Source organism: Aplysia californica, unplaced genomic scaffold, assembly GCF_000002075.1.
Source record: "Aplysia californica isolate F4 #8 unplaced genomic scaffold, AplCal3.0 scaffold00500, whole genome shotgun sequence".
NCBI lineage: Eukaryota > Metazoa > Mollusca > Gastropoda > Aplysiida > Aplysiidae > Aplysia > Aplysia californica.
Window position 1 is genome coordinate 485,094 of NW_004797770.1, and position 20,779 is coordinate 505,872.

At 40.0% G+C, this 20,779-nt stretch overlaps 1 protein-coding gene across 1 annotated transcript in view; it reads left to right on the forward strand.

Moving 5' to 3' along the window:
* Positions 1 to 20,779, forward strand: part of LOC101862370 (ankyrin repeat domain-containing protein 11) — a 35,670-nt gene that overhangs the window by 2,428 nt on the left and 12,463 nt on the right. The window contains exons 2-8 of the mRNA XM_005105901.3: positions 6,991 to 7,183; positions 9,900 to 9,990; positions 10,909 to 11,091; positions 11,962 to 12,153; positions 15,148 to 15,290; positions 15,613 to 15,820; positions 17,061 to 19,274. Of these exons, the coding sequence (XP_005105958.1) occupies positions 7,154 to 7,183; positions 9,900 to 9,990; positions 10,909 to 11,091; positions 11,962 to 12,153; positions 15,148 to 15,290; positions 15,613 to 15,820; positions 17,061 to 19,274 (3,061 nt within the window). The 5' untranslated portion in view covers positions 6,991 to 7,153. The remainder of the gene's footprint in view (positions 1 to 6,990; positions 7,184 to 9,899; positions 9,991 to 10,908; positions 11,092 to 11,961; positions 12,154 to 15,147; positions 15,291 to 15,612; positions 15,821 to 17,060; positions 19,275 to 20,779) is intronic.

Consider the following 20,779-nt stretch of genomic DNA (forward strand, 5'->3'; position numbering starts at 1 on the left):
AAAAAGAGTTCCCCTACCGGGTCTGTATACTTTGTGACTTTGTTCCCGGTTACCGGGTCTGTATACACTCCCAAAAATTTTTACAATTCAGTACGCCTATTTTTTTAAACGAAGTGACTATTTCTCCGAATGTTCGGAGAAATAGTGCCGATCTTTATTTCTCCAAACGGTTTCCGGCTTCCGGTCTCGTGATTTTTGGCCTATTTATTGCGAGAGTTCGGCGCCAACTGTCATTCTGCCTCTGGTCTGGGAAGGACACCGCATGACAAGCCCGCCTACATACAACCTTCAGTAACACCCACCACACACCCACCACCATCATGCACATGTACACACAGTAACTAAACATGACCAGTGGGCAACTTTTGAACGTATGACGAGCTGAGCTGTGGATGGAGAGACAGTGTGAGTGAAAGAGCGGGTGAAAGGAAGAATGTGCGAGTGTATCCACAGGCGACAGCAACTACAAGACGACGACACCGACCCCCCTGGCCTGGTCCACAGTTCACGAACGAAAGGAATGCAGCTCAGGCAGTGTTTTGCCTATATTATTGTCCATGGTTTGCAGGGTGCAAGGGAATGAGTGAGATTTTCTTTGTGTGTGCCTGGAGGGAGGGGGTGGGGTATGAAAGTCATGCCAACGGGATGAGCCGCGGGAGAGAACAGGGGAATTAAATGAATGAGTGAAACTGAAAGAGACAAACGACTCATTCATGAGCCATATGGAGTGAATGGATCCTGTGTTTCTATTTTTGTATACTTTGAACTGTTACTGAATATAGGCTGAAATAAAGCCCGAAAAACAAACACACACACACACACACTCCTCACTCTCCACTTAAAACCACACACAGGGACACACTCATACACACACACACACACACACACACACACACACACACACACACACACACACACACACACACACACACACACACACACTCACAGGGGGAGCAAATTTTTGGGGCCTATATAGACTATTTTAATTTTTCAAGAGGCTAGTCTAGGGGATTTTTAGATGAGGGGAAAAACGTGAAAAAAGAAAAGGTTTCCCCACCAGAAAGAAATTCAAATTTAGAACAGCCCCACCAACCAACCACCAAACATTTTAACAAATAAGGGCGTGTGTCCACCTGTCCGAAGAAAATTGGCTGTTTTAACCCTAAATGTGCGTAATTTTTTTTTTTTTTAAGTACCGGATATTACATGTAAATTATGGAATAACACACATTAAGGGGCTTGCCAGTGTCAGTACATTGGTCGCAGCAGTGACTAACGCAGATGCCAGTTCTATGTCGTGTCGTTATCAATAAACCCTCCGTAGATCTAGATCTAGATCTAGACAGCACACGAGTGAACACAACACATTACGTTTAAGAGCAGCACCCTTCATAGGCAACACGTCATATCTGTAGCGAAAAACTGTTTGGAGTTACAGTTGTAGCATTTCTATATAAATATTTACTGCGCACATTTTTTGGACCGATTGAACCACATTGTAAACGAACAATCTTTGGTAGGCCTAGATCTAGATCTAGATCTATACTATAATTATAGATCTTTATAATATCCGAAATTTGCGGGAAAGGATGAGATTTCAGAGTGTTCGGAGAAATAATGCCCAGCTTTATTTTCCCGAACGTTCGGAGAAATAGTGCCTAGCTTTATTTTCCCGAACGTTCGGAGAAATAGTGCCCAGCTTTATTTTCCCGAACGTTCGGAGAAATAGTGCCGGCCTTTTTTAGAAGGCCACCTCTATTCTCACCCGGAGTGAGAATAGTGCAGGCGAGTCTTGTGGCTATTCTCACCCGGTGCGCGTTCACCAAATTTTGCGTTCACCCTAAACCACAGAATTCTACACTGTGATAACAGAAAAATTGTAGAATTCTGTGCCGTGAACAAACGTTTTATTACAACTGTAGCCTACTAAAAGCGTACAATTTTGTCTGTGGACAGTGGAGAGAGAGAGAGAAAAAGAGAGAGGAGTAGCGCGAGAATTTCCGGGCAAAACAAAATGGCGACCCGCGTAGTTCGGCTCGATTCGAAAAGTTAAATAGCCGTAGCATCTTTGTAGACAACCAAATTAATTTACTTTTGTGTTTTAACATCATTTTTTAACTTTGTTTTGGTCAATTTGATCGTCCACACCGATAGACAGTATTCAGAAATAAACAGAGAGAGAGAGAAGAGGGGAGGAGTTGATCTTGCGAGAACTTCCGGGCGGGTGAGAATAGCCACTTTCCTTAATAAAAGTACGGCTAGACTGCCAGTCTAGCCGTACTTAGATCTAGGTTTGGCCCTATCGACTCAACCCTGTTAAGTACACAGGTCTCATTAGATCTATCTAGATCTAGTTATTATTCAGGTTCAAATACATGCAAGTCAGTAAGGCACCTTTTGGTTTTGTCTGAAATGCAAATACTTTAGGCATTGCAAACTAAAAATTTCATTTACAATTCAGCCATCAATATTAAGTACTGCTAGACTGTCAGTCTAGCCGTCCTTAAGTACGGCTAGCCTGGCTGTCTACCCGTACTTATGTACGGCTAGACAAGAAGTCTAGCCGTACTTATCTTAGGCCTTATTAACATTAGAAAACAGGAGGTTTAAAATACATGCACTGTCAATAAGGCACCTGGTTTCGTCTCAAATACAAATACTTTAGGTACTGCACACTAAAAATTTATATTTACAATTCAGTAGGCCTATTTTTTTTTAATGGTCAGTCTAGCCATCATATGTAGAATAAGTACGCTAGCCTTTTCCTACTAATAATGCTTCACATTTTATGCCCACTAATGTGAGATGTGTGTGTGGTTTTTTCCCCCATGTTTTGGCAATGGCTCAATAGACGAACATACATCCACATACACAGGCAAACACATGAACAAAGGAACAGGAAGGTTCACACATGCACCCGCGGGCACACTGGTAGATACGTACCTGCATAAACACACACACACACACATTCACTAAACTCACACACGCACACGGCAAAGATAATTATATTAGATAAACACCCTTTCCAATTTATATTCATACTTTTATAAATGTATGATTGTCCCCTCCATTCTGATCCAAGTTAATTTGGGAAAAAAATACTGTCTTCAATCAAGCCCTTAGTTTTCTAGTCAACTGGCGAGGGAGACAACTAAAATAGATGGTAAAATTACGTCATCTATATTTCGGCCAATCACAGAGGTGTGCTCGGGGCTCTCTCTGCAGCTTCATGTGTTTTTAATACGGATCGTTTTGACAGGCCCTTCTTTAGAAAGAAAAATCTAGCTTCTTTTTTGTCAAGGCTTTTTGTACTCCTCACTCCTCACTGACCATTTTTTTCATTCTTATAATAACATACTAAGAGGTTAATAAAACCATAGCGGCCTTTTAGCCTTTGATAAATTATATGGTATAGACCTAGATTTTCAAGACTATAGGCATCAGATTTACATAAATAATTCTAGTGTGGAATTTTAAAAATAATATTAATTTTGATTTTAAAAGTTTGGCTGCTTTGTTCGAAACAAAAGTTTTCAGTGCTTCTTATCTTTCGTATTTTTATGAAAATTCGTACTTTCTGACAGTTCCACACTTGCTCCCACATCAATATCGACTTCATCCATTTTAAAAAAGGGATTGCGTAGGGCCACTGAGATTCCGAGGCAAAAGATGCGTACTTGTCATCGTATCGTCTTTTATAGCTATTGATAATATTAACAGTAATTCTGTCGCAATAAGTTAAATGTTTTAGGAACCTGGCAGACCCAGGCTTATGAGGAAAATGTGAACTGCCCCGGGAAAGACCCAGGAAAATATGTAATATAGTCCTTGATGAAAACCAAATCAGATAGGTCAGTAAATTCATTTTTGCAGGTCGCGATTGTGATATATTCGGTTGTTTTTTTCCGGTCCGAGAGTAGGTTTCACTCAAACAGGCGACTATGGCAGCAGGTGGAAATGTATGTGACACTGAGGTTAAATCGAGAAAATCAAGATCTGCTTTCGTTACCACCCAGATATTAGCCAGTGATTGTCTGATGCGCAGCACTTGTGACATGCAGGTCATTCATTATAAAAAACACTGTGTCGCCACGCAAATAAATCAATATTTGTCATTGTCACTGTAAGAAAAGAAAATACAAGCGTCGTCCGATTTTCAGCTTGTCGGGCTTGTCATCGTGATCGGTCAGTGAACCTGCATGCGTTGGCATCACATGCTACAGCATCGTGTGAGAACCGGTTATTCTCTTCAAACAGGCTCCCAAATGCCATTTTTAACCCTGTAACTGCACTAAATTTCAATTTCTTCAGGGGCTTCGTCCCTTGAACCTCCACCAGAATGCTGTCCCTGGACCCTGCTGGGGGCCTTTGCAGCTCCCACACCTCCGGCATAATTTCCCTTACTTTTCAGCTTCAGCTGTTTTAAGCACTGAGTTTGGGAATACGTGAAAAGTCAAAGCATGCCCTCTTGGCTTGACATAGCCATAGCTTCGCCATAACCTCATTTTTCTTTTGACGTTTGGTACTGGCCAGCTGTATCTGCTTTCTGAGGTTTTCAGCTTGATAACACATGGCCTAAAGGCCAATAGTAATAGACCTTTACCCATGATGCCAGTAAGCAAACAGGTCTGCGGTGGACACCTGATCAGTGCTCGGTGCATCTTATGTAGTTTTTGCTAATGGCCAGCTGATGATTAAACATGAAATAGGTATAGGCTCTGTACAACTACAAATTGGTGAAAGTACACTTAGTTAATGCATAATAATACAGAGTTCACCTTGGTTGATTTACAGATTTCTTTGTCAGTCAACCAGATAAAAGTTCCTTTAGACAATGAAAATAATTTGTATTTTGTACAGAGTGCACCTATATCTATAATGAGTAATTAATTTACTTGGGAAAACTGTAAAGAGATTAATTTTTAGAAGTAAAGATTTTGACTGGTTCCATGGCAGCTATTAATCACTTAACCAGACCAGTGAGAAACATGATATTCATAGTTGTTTGTTACAGATTGAGCCTTGCCTATGTGTTTCATGATTTTCCGTGCAATTGCATTTTATCAAAGAGGGGAAAGTGCATCCCTGAACCAGTATGTCAGGTCTTGCCATAGCTGGATTTTTCTGTTCTTATTGACTTATTATAATTTGATACGCACACAGCTTTTAGTTCTCCAAAGATGCCAACCAGTACAATTTTACGTATTTTAGTACGATTTTTTGCCGAAAATACGCAAATACGACTTTTCATGAAAAAATACGCATCCTGGAATGCGAAAAATATGAGATTCAGCTTGGGCGAGTAAACCTAATTATCTCAAGTCCCATCCTTTGACCTTTGTCAAAATAGTATTGACAGTATCACAATCACAGACCTGGAATATTTGAAAACCAAGTCTGATGTGGTCAGTAAGTTCAACTTTTGCCGGTTGTGATCGTGATATTATATTCGTTTAGCATTTCCCCGTCCGGAGAGAACGTTTCACTTTCATAGAATAGGCAGCTATGACGGCAGGCGGAAGCGTATGTGACACCGAGGCTCGATCGGGAAAATCAATTTCTACTTTCGCTTTCGTTACCACCAAGAAGTTTGCCAGCAGTTGTTTGATAACGCAACATTTGTGGCATGCAGGTTGTGCAGTATAAACACAATGTCGCCGTGCAAATAAAATGTAATGAATACTTGGACTCGTCGCTGTGCTGTTACTTGTGGGAAAAAAAAAGAAAAGAAAATACAAGCGTCGTCCGATTTTTAGATTGTCTGGCTCGCGATCGTGACCGGTCACTGAACCTGCGCGCATTCACTTCATAAATAAATGCGGCATAGTGTGAGTAAAGGTCGTCTTTGGTGGGAGTAATGGCGTTGCAAAGTATATGACTACGGAATAGGGGAGGAGATTTTTTTTTTGGTTTAAGATGCTATCCGGGGGGGGGGGGGGGGGGTTACGGCTACACCGCCGGAGGACAAATACTTGGAAGCACATTTCAGAATTTTGATTAGAGCTTTCTGCAAAGCACGTGTTTGTGCAGGCCGTGTACGGAATCGGGACCCCTCATACTTATCAAGTCTGCGTTATTGAAATAAAGTGTTCACGTTTCATTGGATGGGTGATGGTAAATTATACCTACTTAGATGGGTGATAGTTAGTAAATTATACCTACAGTGTATGTTGTAGCTTTCTGTTCAAGACTGGCAGATTTTCAGTGTCACTGCATCTTGCCCTACCACAGTTGTTACTTGTACTCTCACGGTGCATGGGTCTACTTGAGCCATTCAAGTTATTGCTTTTCTCTGTGAGTTTGAGCAATAATTTGAGTCTGTCAGTTCATAATATGAACCATGACACCCAGACTGGCTCTTGATAGTTGAAATTCTTGTTCCAAGCCCTTCCGAACTCTCAAAGCAGAATTTATTTTTTATGTAATAATGAGAAGAAAACATTATATAATAGACTGAAATACTTAAATCAAACAAGGCCCCAGCACGACCTTGAACACTGACATGTTGTTGACTGGATACATGTATATTGTACGCGTGTGTGCTCCCTTTTTCGAGCTGGTGAACTAGTAATTTTTTTTCAGGAAATATTGCTGGACACCCTGAACATTTTACTATTTCTGGTTGGCCGGTTGGTCATGGGGAATACACATTTTCCCCTGAAAATGCACATTTTCATATTTCCCAATACTCATTTAGGTTTTCTGTGGTTGGCATCTCTGGTTCTCTATCGGACTGTAAATGGGCTGTTGGGGGTTGCTTGTATTATATAGACCCCACCTTTTCGGGATGAGGCATAGTAGTGAATGGTTAATAAATTATAGTACTTTTGTTCATGGGCACAGTAAGTTGGATCATGGAGGCTCTGACATTGCATCAATCAGTACTTGTTCCATAGCTTTTTATGGCCTAAATTTGGTTAAAATGTCAATAAGAAAATGTAATTATAATAATATATTATACTATATGGACTTTTTTTTGTTTGTTTTCAGTTTGCAGTTCACCATGGCATGCGACTGGATGAGTTTTGCTGAGAAAATGTATTGGAATGTGCTAGGAACTTGATGGTTTCCAACGGATCACATATTTCTCAGTGTTTGTTGTTGTGTTCCATTCTCCTTTTGTTGTTGATTCAAGGCTGTTTAAAGTTGAGGGATGTCGGAAAAGAAGTCGCCCCCTCACAAGGTTAGTTTATTTTCATATTATCAATGTACTGTACACTACACAAGGCTTTGGGGAAGCTAAGTTTTGTAATTTTCATTTGATCCCATTCACGTAAATTACTACATTGTAATCATACTCTAACTTTAACCCAATGAACCCCTGGCTCCCAGGCCTAACACGCACACACACACGCACACACACACACACCAGGCTCCCAAACAGAATTCAAGAAAAACAGGCATGCTATTATAGTATTATGTTAGTAGGCTACTCATGCAAAAACTCACATAAAGTACAGTAATAAAATTGTTCCCACCCTCCTATCTCCAAAACTGCTTCTCGGTGTTCCAATCTGTTTGTCTACTTCTGGGTAGGTGGGAGGAAACTGAAGTATCGGGGTCTCAGGTCGTGGACTTTTCTGCTGCTCCCCAATATATCGGGGTCTTGGGTTCATTGGTTTAAGGTGAAAGTATTTAAACCTGCGACTCATCACGATTAAACCGGGTATCCTTATTTTTTGTCCCGAATCTCGAGCTTAAGTTGAAAAAGAAGCCTGCTTAAGGGTGCAATGTCATTGACCTTCCTGACCACAGCACAGATATGAAAAAATGGAACTCGTCATATTTTGTAGCTTAGATATTAAGACGATGTGTTCCTGAACTTAGAAAAATACTTTATATTTTTATCAATTTTAAAAGATTATTAGGTCTATAGGTCTCTTTTTTTTCGGTTGTTTTTTATTTCTGGGGGGGGGACCAGGTTGTGTTTAGTTGAAAATACAGACTTATATATCATATCATTGTCGTCTGATAAACTGATAAACATACACATTGATAGTGAAAATACAGACTTATATATCATATCATTGTCGTCTGATAAACATACACATTGATAGTAATAGATAGTAAAAGATAGATAAATCTTCTCTTTAGTGAAAGAGCCGAGAAAAAAAATGACATAGTCAGAAAAGAGAGTGTACAGTGCCTATATGACATACAATGTCAGAGATTGCTGTAATAATGTGATATTTTGTGATGCATTCGTTCTTTACTTCTAGTCACCTCCTTTGCCTTCATGGGTATTACGGGGGGGGGGTAAAACATTGAAAGTTAGCTTGCTCTTCTCAACTGTTAATGGTTCATTTTCATTTTTCAAATTGTCTTCTTCTGTTTTGCCTTTCCGGCCTTTTTAACAATCTGTAGCATTATAGCTCAAAAGGATGCGCTTTTTATTCCATCATTTAATGCCTCATTTTAAAAGGAGAAAAGTTGGCACTCATATGACCTTATATGCAGTTGTGAGCGCCGTAAAACCTCTACTAAACTAAAAACTAAAAGGAGAAAAGGCGTATTAGTATACAAGAATAGAGCCTGTCAACTTAAAGGGTTCTTTTACCTCTCAAATGAACCAAGTACAGAAAAGAGGAAAGACATAGAATAATGTAAAGACGCTTGCGAATGAAAGGGAAAAGTGAAGAGTGATTTTATTTTCCGTACATATCCTGATCCAGGGTGAGAAAGGCATTGTTGATGATGAATGACCCAGTAAGCTCCACACTTACCGAATTTACAAATAAATTTTGTCATTTGAAAGGCCATGTTCACAAGGAACAAATTTGGAGCTGCTTTTCTTCTCATTTATAAACTACTCAACAAATAAACTGGTCATTACCTTCAGAACTCTTTTACTTTTTGTCTAATTTGATACCTTCTTGATTACTTCTCTTACTAGAGGGATTAACAATTTATGAAAAAAAAATTTTTTCCATCATTGTGATTGACATTATTTTATAACAGGATTGGTCGGTAGGGTCTTTGAAATAATTCATTGCATTATCTGTGCAGGGGTTTTTTTCTTTATGATTGTGATAGGTAGGCTTGATGTGCAGTATGTTTAGTACCATCAAGCCAGGAGACACATCAAGTTTTCAAGTTTTCAACTGAATGTCTATTTTGTCCCAAATTGTGGCAAAAAAAAGATTTTTTAATTGTTTTTTTATGTGAATTTCTGTTTTATTTCTCTTTACCTCTTCTCTGCCACCATTTTCATCGTCATGTCTTCATGCATCAGGTTAACTTTTGTGACTTTGCTTTGCGTGTGGTTGGCGGGTGCTCTGGTGTGGTTTGCTTCTTCTTTCCTATCAAACATCTATCGTCCTTATCTCCTCTCCTTCTTTTTCATGTTTGTTACTCTCTTGTAACACATCTAATCTTCGGCACTTATTATGACTTATATGACCTTATTGTGTTGCAAGTGCCGTAAAACTCTTACTTAAACTAAGACTTTTGTTACTTTATGTCACACTGGAGTTTTAAAGAAAAATATAGAATATTTTGCAAAATTCGTGCTGTTGCTCAGATGGAGCCTAGTACTAGTGGTAAATTGCTTAGTAACCTGTTTTGAGGTTGGGCTTTTTTTCTTTTTTTTTTTAACCTTCTTACAAAATTCAATTCTACAACTGTGTGTGGTGTATAGTGCTCTGCTGTTGTCTGGTCCCTGTTCTTTTCAGTGTAATTTTGAAACCGACCTGTCTTGCGAAATGTTCCTATTTTATCAAAAATCCTGCTGACTCATTGCGAACAAAGCGTCAATACTACACCCATGTATCTTTACAAATAATCAAAAGTGGGTCATAGTTCATAGTACCCATTACTTTCCATCATGTGTGTATTTAATTTTTTCACAAAATGTTCATATAGCAATTCGTAAACACGCCTTTAAACATAATTTTCCACAGGACAAGGGTTCATCAAGCAAGCCATCAACTGGGGAAGGGAAGTCAAACAAGAGAAAATTAGCAACTCCATCATCACCTTCGGAGGAAGATGGTGTGTTGAGCGTAGCTTTTTTCTCTGTACTCTTCCATAGAAATTGTGACTATTGTCAGAGGGCTGCTGATGTTTCACTGACATAAAAACTTCACCTGTTTGTTACAGTACCACAATGATGGAATGTATGTCTCACAAAAAGTCTTTTATTGTCTCCTTGGTTCTTATTTTGCTTTCATGACGTCAGTACATTCCTTTCAGTTACCCTCCAGTTTCAGCAACTCGCATTGTATTGTGGTTTATTTATCACACCTTTTTTTAATTTATTACAAAAAATGATGGGGGTTTGTAGCATAACAACAGTCATGATCAATTTCCTTATTTTTTTAAAGTCTTTTTGTATTGTGTTTGTGTGTGTTGGTGGGGGGGGGGGATGTAAGATCCAACTTTGAAATTTAAAAAAAATGATAATGACAGTATGTAAGAAAAGTAGCATAATGTTAAGATATGATGATAGGGTTGTACCTAGGAGCCATCTAATATGCTTTTTGAGCTCCTTTTAAATTATTAGTGATAGGCATTAATGCTGGTTGTGAGAGAATGAAGATATCAAGTGTGTTTTTACTTGTAGGATCTGTCGTTTAAATTTTTTTTGCGTGAAGCAAAAGTTACCTGCTTACACTTAAGCTGTTCTTAATGCCTTGATTTGTCTTCAAGTTTTTAAAAGTGTTTTCACATATTTATGCTTTTTGATTTTGTGTTTTTACTGTAGTGGATTTCTTGTTTCATGTCCTCTCTTTTTTTAGTTAAGCTTACCATTGCAGATAAGGTAGTTGAAAGGCACATACAATTGGACATTGGCATCTTAGGCTTTTCAAAGTGACAGCTGAGACAATTTTTGGGGGGGTTAATTTCAGAAAATAAAAAAAAAAAAAACAGATTATGCGTCATTACTCTTATTTTATTTTTTGTCTTCAGAGAAAAAGAACCAGCAGCAACAAGTCCCAAAAAGAAAGCGTCCAAATGTTCCGGAAGGTTCCCCAGAGCACATGGGGATGGGTTCCCCTCGTGGTGCAGGGAGCGTGTCTCGACTCAATGTCCCTTTATCAGAACGGCAGCAGATGGCACTGCTTATGCGAATGGAAGAGTCCACAGTTGGAGGTTAGCACAGTAGTATTCTTGTTTTGGTTTTTTTCCTCTTGTCCACATACTTTTTCTCTACAATGTTCAAGTGGGTGGTTGGCGGATGATCTGTTGTGGTTTGGTTCTTCTTTCCTATCAAACATCTATCGTTCTTATCTCCCCGTCTTCTTTTTAGGTTTGTTACTCTCTTGTAACAGCTCTAATTTTTTGGCGCTCATGTGACCTACGCTGTTGCGAGCACCGTAAAACCTCTACTAAAACTAAAAACTACCATATTCAATGTCACTAATCCCTTTAGCCTTCCACATGCCTCTTCTATACTCTGAACCTCTACGTGACTTAGGCCAGTGTGGTTGTCATCTTCTGTAGCACAAGAAAAGCCTACATCCGACCCATCATCAACTTATTATAGTATAGGTCCATCAGTTGAAAAATGTTGTGAGGTTGTTTGTTAGCCATTGTGACAAAACTGGTGGGTTTCGGGTCATTCTGGGAAAAAAGTCGGATTTTTATTGAGTTGTCAATACTCAATCAACTCATAATGACCAATAGTTATATGCTCTCAAAGATTAGACTGAAAGCACATTAGTAAACAGTAGAAAAAACTTGAAGCGATGGGTGTCGGTAATGGCAGTCGTCCGTTTTAACTGAAACTCCTTGGGTTTGACATCGAGTGAGGTAAGCAAATCCTGTCTCAAAAACTTATACACAACAGTGATTAGAGATTGCAAACTACTGTGTCAGTTTGTAATTTTTAGTTTCGACTGTTATTAGTCATGCGTATGTCATTATCAAGAAGTCTAAAAAGTTTTCTTTCTTTTTCATCTCAAACTTACTTGTCACCCTGTACAAACTTTTCGTTTATGAAGTTTTGTTACTCTTTCTCAGACACATCCCCAAAGTCTCCATCTTCTGGGGTGCAGGTGAGCTCTACAAAGCGTACTCCAGCTGATAAGAAAGTGAACAAGCGGAATGAGAGAGGAGAGGCGCCTCTACACATGGCGGCAAAGAAAGGGGACTACAAGCAGACAAAGAGACTCATCAAAGCTGGTGCCAGTGTCAATATGAAAGATTATGCTGGTGAGATTTGTTTTTTCTTTGTTGGATTTGGGACTGAGGAAGATATTTGTATTGGGAATATACGCTTAACCTTTCTCCTCTTGAAAGGATAATATCACTGTTTTACAGGTACTAATTAGACAAAGAAAGACATATTCTTCTTGAACTGAATAAGGTCGATTGTATCTATAAAACATACTATAAAAATTTCCTTGAAATTAGGCTGCCTACTTCTTTCTGTGCTGCTTTTTAAACAGCTACATAGCAATGCCCACCGAGCGCATTTTGTTCTGCTGATTTTTGGCCCCCGCAGCGGGGGTGTTTCATGGGACGCACTAACGCAAAGGTTGTTGTCTTCAACTCGCTCTCACGCCGCTTCTCGTGAATGGATATGAATGAAACTTGGCAGCCAATCAGAAAAGAGGTAAATCTCGTAGTATGCAGTTTGACAACATTGTACCCATCCTAGAAGCAGTCGAAAACGTTTGCGAAAGTGGTTGATGTGGTGCGCTTTGAAGGTTTTTCGGAGCTGTGATTTGTCAAACTGACTGATACGTTGTACACCATTTTTCTTTATTCCCTTAAAATTTCATGCTTCTGTGTTTAGCGGTTTTGGCGTAATCTTTAAAAATGTGGGAGTAACTAAGGAAAAAAGCGACATTGCCATTTGCGCGTGCTGGGTGAACGGCCGGCGGCGTGGAAATTTCCACTGAGTGACGTCATCAGCCATCGGTCGCCTCGGGCGCTACAAACGAGGCCCCGCTTATGTGAAATGGAAAGGGGGGGAAGGATACTTGAAAACTAAACGGGGGCCTTGATAACTTGCGTTTTTGTTGCATTTTAGTCACAATACAATAGATGTAGTCATTTTTATTTGCTTGATTGCATGACAGAAGAATAGAAACAGAAAAGCAAACATCTTGAGAAGTGGTATGGCATTGTGTTTGCGTTATGAAAGCCTATTCCCCCCTCTAGGGAAAGCACACACTTGGACTCGTCCTGTGTGCTCTGTTTGGGAAAAGTGAGGCATTAAGATTGTTATTAAAGAGTATGGTACTTATTTAGTCCAGTCTGGGAAGATAGTCCCGTTTATACATTGTTATCGTTCACGCGTGCGTGCGTGCGGGCGTGAGAGAGAGAGAGAAAGAGAGAGAGAGGGGGGGGGGGTGTAGATATGTTACATTTATTGTATGAGTTGTAGCCTACACATGCGAAATATTCCCATGACTTGTAAACTATATTATCTGAACGCATCTTAATCTACCACACAATAGGAAACTGTCCAACAATGGATATACACAGAGACGATCTTATTTTCTATATCAAAGTATGCATGCTTTTACTAGTACAAAACTGGATTTATTAGTAGCTCTCTACTTACATTTTTGTGACAAATTGATCCAGAATATTGCTTGGCAAGGAAGAACCTTTTATGTTGCCAAGTTTCATTCAAATATCATGACTTTGGGAGAACATATGACTGATAATCTTTGTAAATCTGTAAAGAATGCCACTTTTTTACCTGTTAATGTCTTTACAACTCAAAAAGTATGACAGATATTAAAAATCTGACTGCATGACTAAATTCTGCTTTAAAAAATGTACTAGACTGCCAAGTTTCATTTACATATTCCAAGAAATAGGCGATCTATGACAAATATTGTCTCAAAACGCACCGAAAAAGGCCAACATTTTTACCTATAAACGTCTTCATAACTCAAAAAATAGGATAGCTATGAAAAATCTGAAAGCAGTACTAGATTCTGCACTAGAAAATGTACTGGGTTGCCAAGTTTCTTTTAAATACTCAGAGAAATGAGCGAATTATGACGAATATTGTCTCAAAACTCACCAAAGAACGTCCCATATTTTGGGGTTTTTTCATTATATAAAAGTGTACCAGAAATTAATTGATTAAAAAATCCGTAACTTTTTTGTTTATTGATGGATTTTAAAAATTCAAAAAGTTCTATGCTCAGTGAAGATAAAGCTACAAAATGCACCTATTTGCAAACATTTTCTGGCAAAAAAAGGATTTTCGTGATCATTGCTAAGCTACAAGGTAAATTAGATAATCATGGTAGTAGTTGTATGTGTAGGTTTTGGATTGACTTGCTAGGTATTTATTAGAACTGCTTGCTTCTTGTTTGCTAGTTTTATTAGGGAGTACTTGAAGGTGTCAAATGTCAGTTGTACTGGGAAATTCTTATCCTGTTTTTACTAATTGTCGCACAGACTGATAAATCAAGGTATTTATTTCTTTGTATTGTGGCTGTACTGCAAAAGAACAGAAGAACGTTCAACCAGACAGTTTACAGTAATATTACTGTAAACCCTCTCTGGTTCAACCAGATATGCACTGGCACAATCAGTGGAAAGAACCTCTGCGACATTTTGGAGAGAGCAACGGAGCATCAATGGACATGTCCGGAGTGCAGGGATGTTGGTTCCTGAAACAGAACAACAATGTGTACTGCAGCAGGAGCTATTTAGCTCGTATCTTGCTTTGACTAATTTTGCACGCAGTCCAACAGTGACAGAAAAAAAAAATATTGCTTACTTCTTTTGTAGTTTCTAGAAATCTTGATATTACTTTATTTAGTATGGTTTTTGTCTTTCCAATTATTCCTGTAAATAACCTAGTTTTGATACAGGTGTTAAACCTCTAACGTTTACCAAGTCCTTGTGACTATGCATATGAGACTGTGGATCATCACCTGTTCCACTGTACAGCCCTAAATGACATCAGAGCTACCCTTCTCCCTCCGAGACCTAACATTGACAACACACTCTATGGAACATTACAGCAACTGCAGCAGACCTGCACTTATCACTACATGGCATTGGACAGAAGGGCGAGAGCCCAGCTGTTACTGGATCGATAACAACAACAAGTCCTTGGTTACAGTAAAGTACTTTCCCTTACATACCCTTGTTGTTTGATCATGAAATGGCTCTATATATTAATGAGTCTTATTCTTAAATGATTTTTATTTTATTTCATTGTACATATAGGTTGGACAGCTCTCCATGAAGCGTGCAACTCTGGTAATTTACGTGTTGCAAAACAGTTGCTCAAGGCCGGGGCTGATGTCAATGTTCAAGGTTTTGACGACGACACACCTTTACACGATGCCTCCAGCAGTGGTCATAGAAAGGTATTATCTCCATTTTAAGAATTTAGGTCTGAAATAAGGGGCTTTGTAACATATTTAAAAAATGTAAGTAACTATTGAGAATTCCGTTAGTTTTTGACTTTTTACTATTTAATATTTTTCAGGGAATTTGCAGTGTATGCGTTGATTTATAGTTTGGGTTTCTTTATTTTTATTGCTGGTTTTTTATATTGGTTCAATGAATTTGTAAATGAAAAACTCTAAATGTTTTCTCCTTTTTTCTTTCTTTGTCCCCTTTCCTTGGTAATTTTCACATTGTAGTTAGTGGAATTGCTTTGTCACTCCATTCCCTATTTTCTTGCAGTTGGTACAGCTACTTCTACGGCATGGAGCCAATCCTCTACAGGCAAATCTGCAAGGAAAAACTTCTATCAATGTGGCCACCAGCGAGATTGAGGCCATTTTACGAGGGAATTCAGCAAATTATAGCAGTGACAGTGATAGTCATAGTGAAGCTTCTAGCACGGATAGCATTCTGTCTAACAAGGAAGAGGAAAGAAATATTGATGATGGTAAGCATTTTCTTCTTTAAAACTTCCTAGCAGACACATTATACAGTGCTTCCAATCTTCCATATTTTTACGGAAATTAGTACTTTCTGGTAGTTCCGTTCTTACTCCCTAATCATTATCAACTCCATCTGTAAACAATGCTTCTAATCTTTCATATTTTTACGGGAATCTGTACTTAAACTCTCTTCATAAAACAGTGTGACACCGTAAGGCTCTCCCACCAGGGCAGTGCTGCTGACTAAAGTTGTCTGTAGGCCATTCCCAAAGGGGGTATATTAAAATATAGCAATGCCAAACTGAAATTTTTAAACTGCCTTGGGAGCAAATAAACAACACAGGGTTATAGAGATTGTAATGATAAGAACAGCTCTTGAATCATCAAAATCCATCAATAAATAAAAATGTTGTGTAAGTTTGATTGTCGGGATTCAGTTTGTAGTGTTATATAGAAAAATATTTTAGAGAAACGGACTGTAAAATTGGAAATATTGCATGTCTTTTTTTTCGTAACTTCTTTATTTCTCAATCAATCAATTTGAAACTTGGCTTACTTATGGCATTTTTGGTGTAGATTCCAGTTAGACTATTGCCAGTGTAATAGGAGGTCAATGAACAGGCAGGACTGTAGACAGGGGTGTCTGTGGTCTCTAAATTTCTTAAATTTTGTTTTGTTTCTTTTGGTATGTGTATGATTTTGAGAAATAATGCTTGAGATGTTTATCTTTATTCTTTCGTAGATTTAGTTGTCCTCGCACCATGTGACATGAAACATTCCCAGGGACAACACAATTATTCCTACGCTGTTGATTGACCAGTCACTGCCTGTTCAAGTTCTATATACAATAAAATATTTATCTTCCTAGTCCATACAGTTTCTCATGGTGTTAAAATGTGTGCTTGGGACACAGAAACTCCTCTACAAACGGTCAAGCGAGCTACAGTTTCGCTTTTATAAAATGCTGTACATTGTATATTGTGTTCCCTTATAACTCATTTTTGGGACAAGACCCTCCATAGTGTTAGCTACAAAGTCAGGTTAGTTTCTTTGAAATGTACATGTGGATTTATGGTTTTATTATTACGCTTTTCCATGTTGCTTTTTAGTGACACGTAGATCAGCATTTGTTCTTCTATTAAAACTAGGGTCCAATTTTTTTGTTTTCTTATATAGAAATGTATCTGTCCCTGAACAAGTAATTTGTATAATAAAAGGTACATTTTTTGTTTTAAATGTCTGCAGACTTCAAGTCTCACAGTAACTCAGGAAAAACAGACTTAGCTGGATCAGCTGGGGCATCCTCTTCCATCTCGTCGTCGGTGGCCATACCTGGATCAGCAGGAACTGCAGGACGCCGTCAGTCTGTGCCCCCATCCCCTGAGAAGGTCAATCCTTCTCCCTCACCTCGTCTCTTTCTCAAGTTTCAACAAAAGAAATCGTCGTCTTCGTCCTCATCAACCACAGACGAACAACAGCGGGTTTCTGAGTGGAATGTCCTCACTGTGGATTCCGGAAGTGAGGTGACCTCAGAGGGCGACATTGTAGGTGGCAATGCTCGATCATCCTCCTCCTCATTTGACCGCCAGCCCACGGTAGGGTTGGCCTCTGCTCCTTCACGCCAAAGAAATGAGGACAGCTGGTCCCGAATTGTCCAGCCCGGCTCTGGGATGAGGCAAAACCGTGGGGGTGGTGCCTCTGTGGTTGCAGAGGCAGACGGATGCCCCGATTCTACAGTGCCCCCCGGTGGTTCTGGTTCTGCGTCAGTGCCACCACCCCCCAACCACTCCCACTCACTGGAAAGGATTGCGACAGAGCCGTTTACCCCTCAGGGTATGGAGGGCGTTGGGAGCACAGATAATGACGAGGACCACATGGAGGTGTTCCCGGCTGCTGTCAACTCGAGTGGGCACAACACCAAGACCTCAAACACTTTCAGCAACACTTCCTGCTCAAGCTCAGTTACCTCGAACGATATCAACAAACAACAGTCATCAGCGCTGCCACTGTTGTCATCGTCACTCCCATCCTCTTTGTCATCTTCATCGTCTTCGTTGTCGTCATTGCAGCAAAAATCTCATCCATACCAGCCTTTTAATCATCCTCATTCCCAGCAACAGCAACAACAGCAGCAACAACATCAGCAGCAGCACATTCCGGGTCAGACTGTGAGTTACTATCACCACGTCCGACAAGGACAGAAGCCCCTCAATCTGCAACACACTTCTCCAAGCTCAAGCCTCGGGTCTGAAAAATCTGGGGTTTCCTCTACATTTGCCCCGTCATCAACTTCAATTTCCTCCTCATCTCACCATGTTACAAACAGTGGATCCACCTCATGTCAATTTTCATTTGTTTCGTCATCGTCAACGTCTGTTACCTTGTCCTCGTCCACGATATCCTCGTCATCAGTGATAGCCTCAAGTTTACCGTCTCATCATCAGCTCAACCCTCTCCCTTATCATCAACACCCTCACCATCACTTGAACAGCACAACCTCGGGTCCCAACTCTTCCTCCAGTTCATCACAACACCCCAGCCAGCCCCCAACAGCCCACCCCGCTCCAGACAGTAGAAATTTAACCTCCTCTTCCTCTTCCTCCTCCTCCTCCCTCCCATTTCAGATGTTCGCTGGGAGGGGAGGAAACAAAGGTGGGGGGAGTATTGTTACGGGTCTCAGTGATCGCGCAGTGGCTGCGTCAGGAGGTAGCACTCCTGGCTCTGCTGCTACTCCTGTGGGCTCCTCTCAGCCCCTGACATCAGTTGGGGATGCGAACCCGGTCCCATCGAGTCACCAGCTGCCTCGATTGGACCCCACCGCACGCCCCGTCATCCCACGTGTGGAAGAGCTCAGCTCCTCCAATAATAAGTCGGACACCTCTAGCTGTGATTCTCCTTTACAAGTGGACCCTGAAGACTCGAACCCTGCTCCCTCAGAGCAGGACAGCAGGCCGTCCACGCCAAAAGTTCCTCCGTTGAAAATCATTATGCCCACCAAGGGCGGTGCTCAGATGGCTGATGATTCTAAACCTCAGGCGAAGGCGGCACTCCCGTACGTCCTGAATCCCACAAGAGAAGGTGGAGACAATTGGGAGGGTGGGGAGGAAGCATTGAGGAATATTTCCAGCACTTCAGTCCCAGGTCATGAACTGGACGCTTTAACTTCTCGTTTCACGTCATCCCCTCAACCTCGGCCATCTTCACGGGCGGGATCAGGGGCTGGGGGACCGACCACAGACAAAGAAGGGAAGCCGTTTGACCCAACGAGTGGCTTGGTACGGAATCTGGACACTGAGGAGTCTTGCTCAAGGGAGAGCGACGGCCGTGCAGACCAGAGCGATGGACAGGTTGGGGAGGAGGGGAAAGAGAAGCGACCGACCAGGACATTGAGGTCTCACACAGCTATGATGCAACAAGCTCAGCAAGCCCAACAGCAGGGCAAAGGGTCAGAGAAAAATGGTGAGTTTTGTGGCGTTGGTTAAAGTTTCGTTGATGCTTTGGGAAATCGTCACATTTTTGAGCCAAATGGACGTGAAGAATTGTATTTTTAATGTTTCTGAAGTTGGAAAAAAAAATAATAGAACAATTGGTAAAAACAAAGTTCCTTCTCAACCAGGAGAACTGAAAAAGGCCAGAAATATTATTTAAAGCTTTCCTGGTAGAGAAAACGCTGAAAATGAATGAAAAGAAAGAAAAAGAAAAAAAACTAGAAAAGGCCGGAAAATCAATCTAGGTGCCTGATTGAAAATGACCTATCACAGGAAATTTTCTTCATGCCTGAGACTTTTTTGTGGTCACGATGCTGACCTGTCAGTATGATCAATGATAGTAAATAACAAGATGGACCACTCAGCCAAAAAGTGTCCGCAGGAAGTATGCTCTTTGCTTCAGATGGCGCTGCAGTCTGTTTTGAAGCTCTCTTTCGTTTTTCCAGAAGAAGAATAGGAATAGCACCTCCTTGCGTGCGCAGATCGACTGCTGTTCATCAGCAGTTCGGGTACGTTCAGTGCGGAGTTTTATGGGTTTTTTATTTTAATGACCTCTCGCCTTTCATTCTAAAGTCAAATTAAGCAAAGAAAATCATCACCCTTTCTTCCGGAAGAGGTTTTTTGTCAGCGTAACCATTTTAAAAAAGCGTTCTTCCGGAATTTATCCCAAAACTTGTTAGTTTCACTTTGATTTTTTAAAACTCAAGTAGGGTAACTCTGTTCGTGAAGAGGGCGCCACCAAATTTTGAGGACACTTTTTTAATTGGCTCAAAGAGAGAAGTGGCCCATCTTGTTATGATGTACTATCTTTGGTATGATTTAGTATTCCTAGCTCCCATTATTATTTCCTATTTTGCATTTTCTTTTTTCTTTTTTTCCACTGTCTGTTATATCTTCTTTTTTAAAAATTCATCTTGATACGGTTACAAAATTCAAAAGAATGTCAGAATTTAAAATTTTTTTCATGAGCAGGGAACTCTTTATAAAGTGTTTTTACTATTACTGTAACTGATGATAGGCTCTCAGGTTTGGTCTACTCCTTTTACATCTTTTCATAGTTTTATCTTGTCATTTTCTTTTCCGATGAAATGTAGCCAAACTGACTGGCAGTCAACAATTCAACTGAACCACGGGTTTTTAACTGTTGGTATATATTTCTTTGGTGTCTCTTTCCAGCCACACTCCTGACTTTCCTTTTTATTGTCTTTGTCCTATAAACTTTCTCTGGGTATTTGCTTCCTAAAACGAAATTATTAGCCTTACTTTATTATGCTTTGTCCTTATATGTTGTTTAAATTTAAATGCTCTGGTGAGCTGACCAGCTTCTATGCTCTTGGTGGTTGTTGTTGTAAACAGTTTGATTTTGTTTTGTTTTGGGGGGGTAGGAATTAATTCACTTCCTTTACCTTTCTGTGATAAAAACACATGCCTCTGCATGCAGTGATGTAAACATAATAGTCGACCCTAGGAAACTCA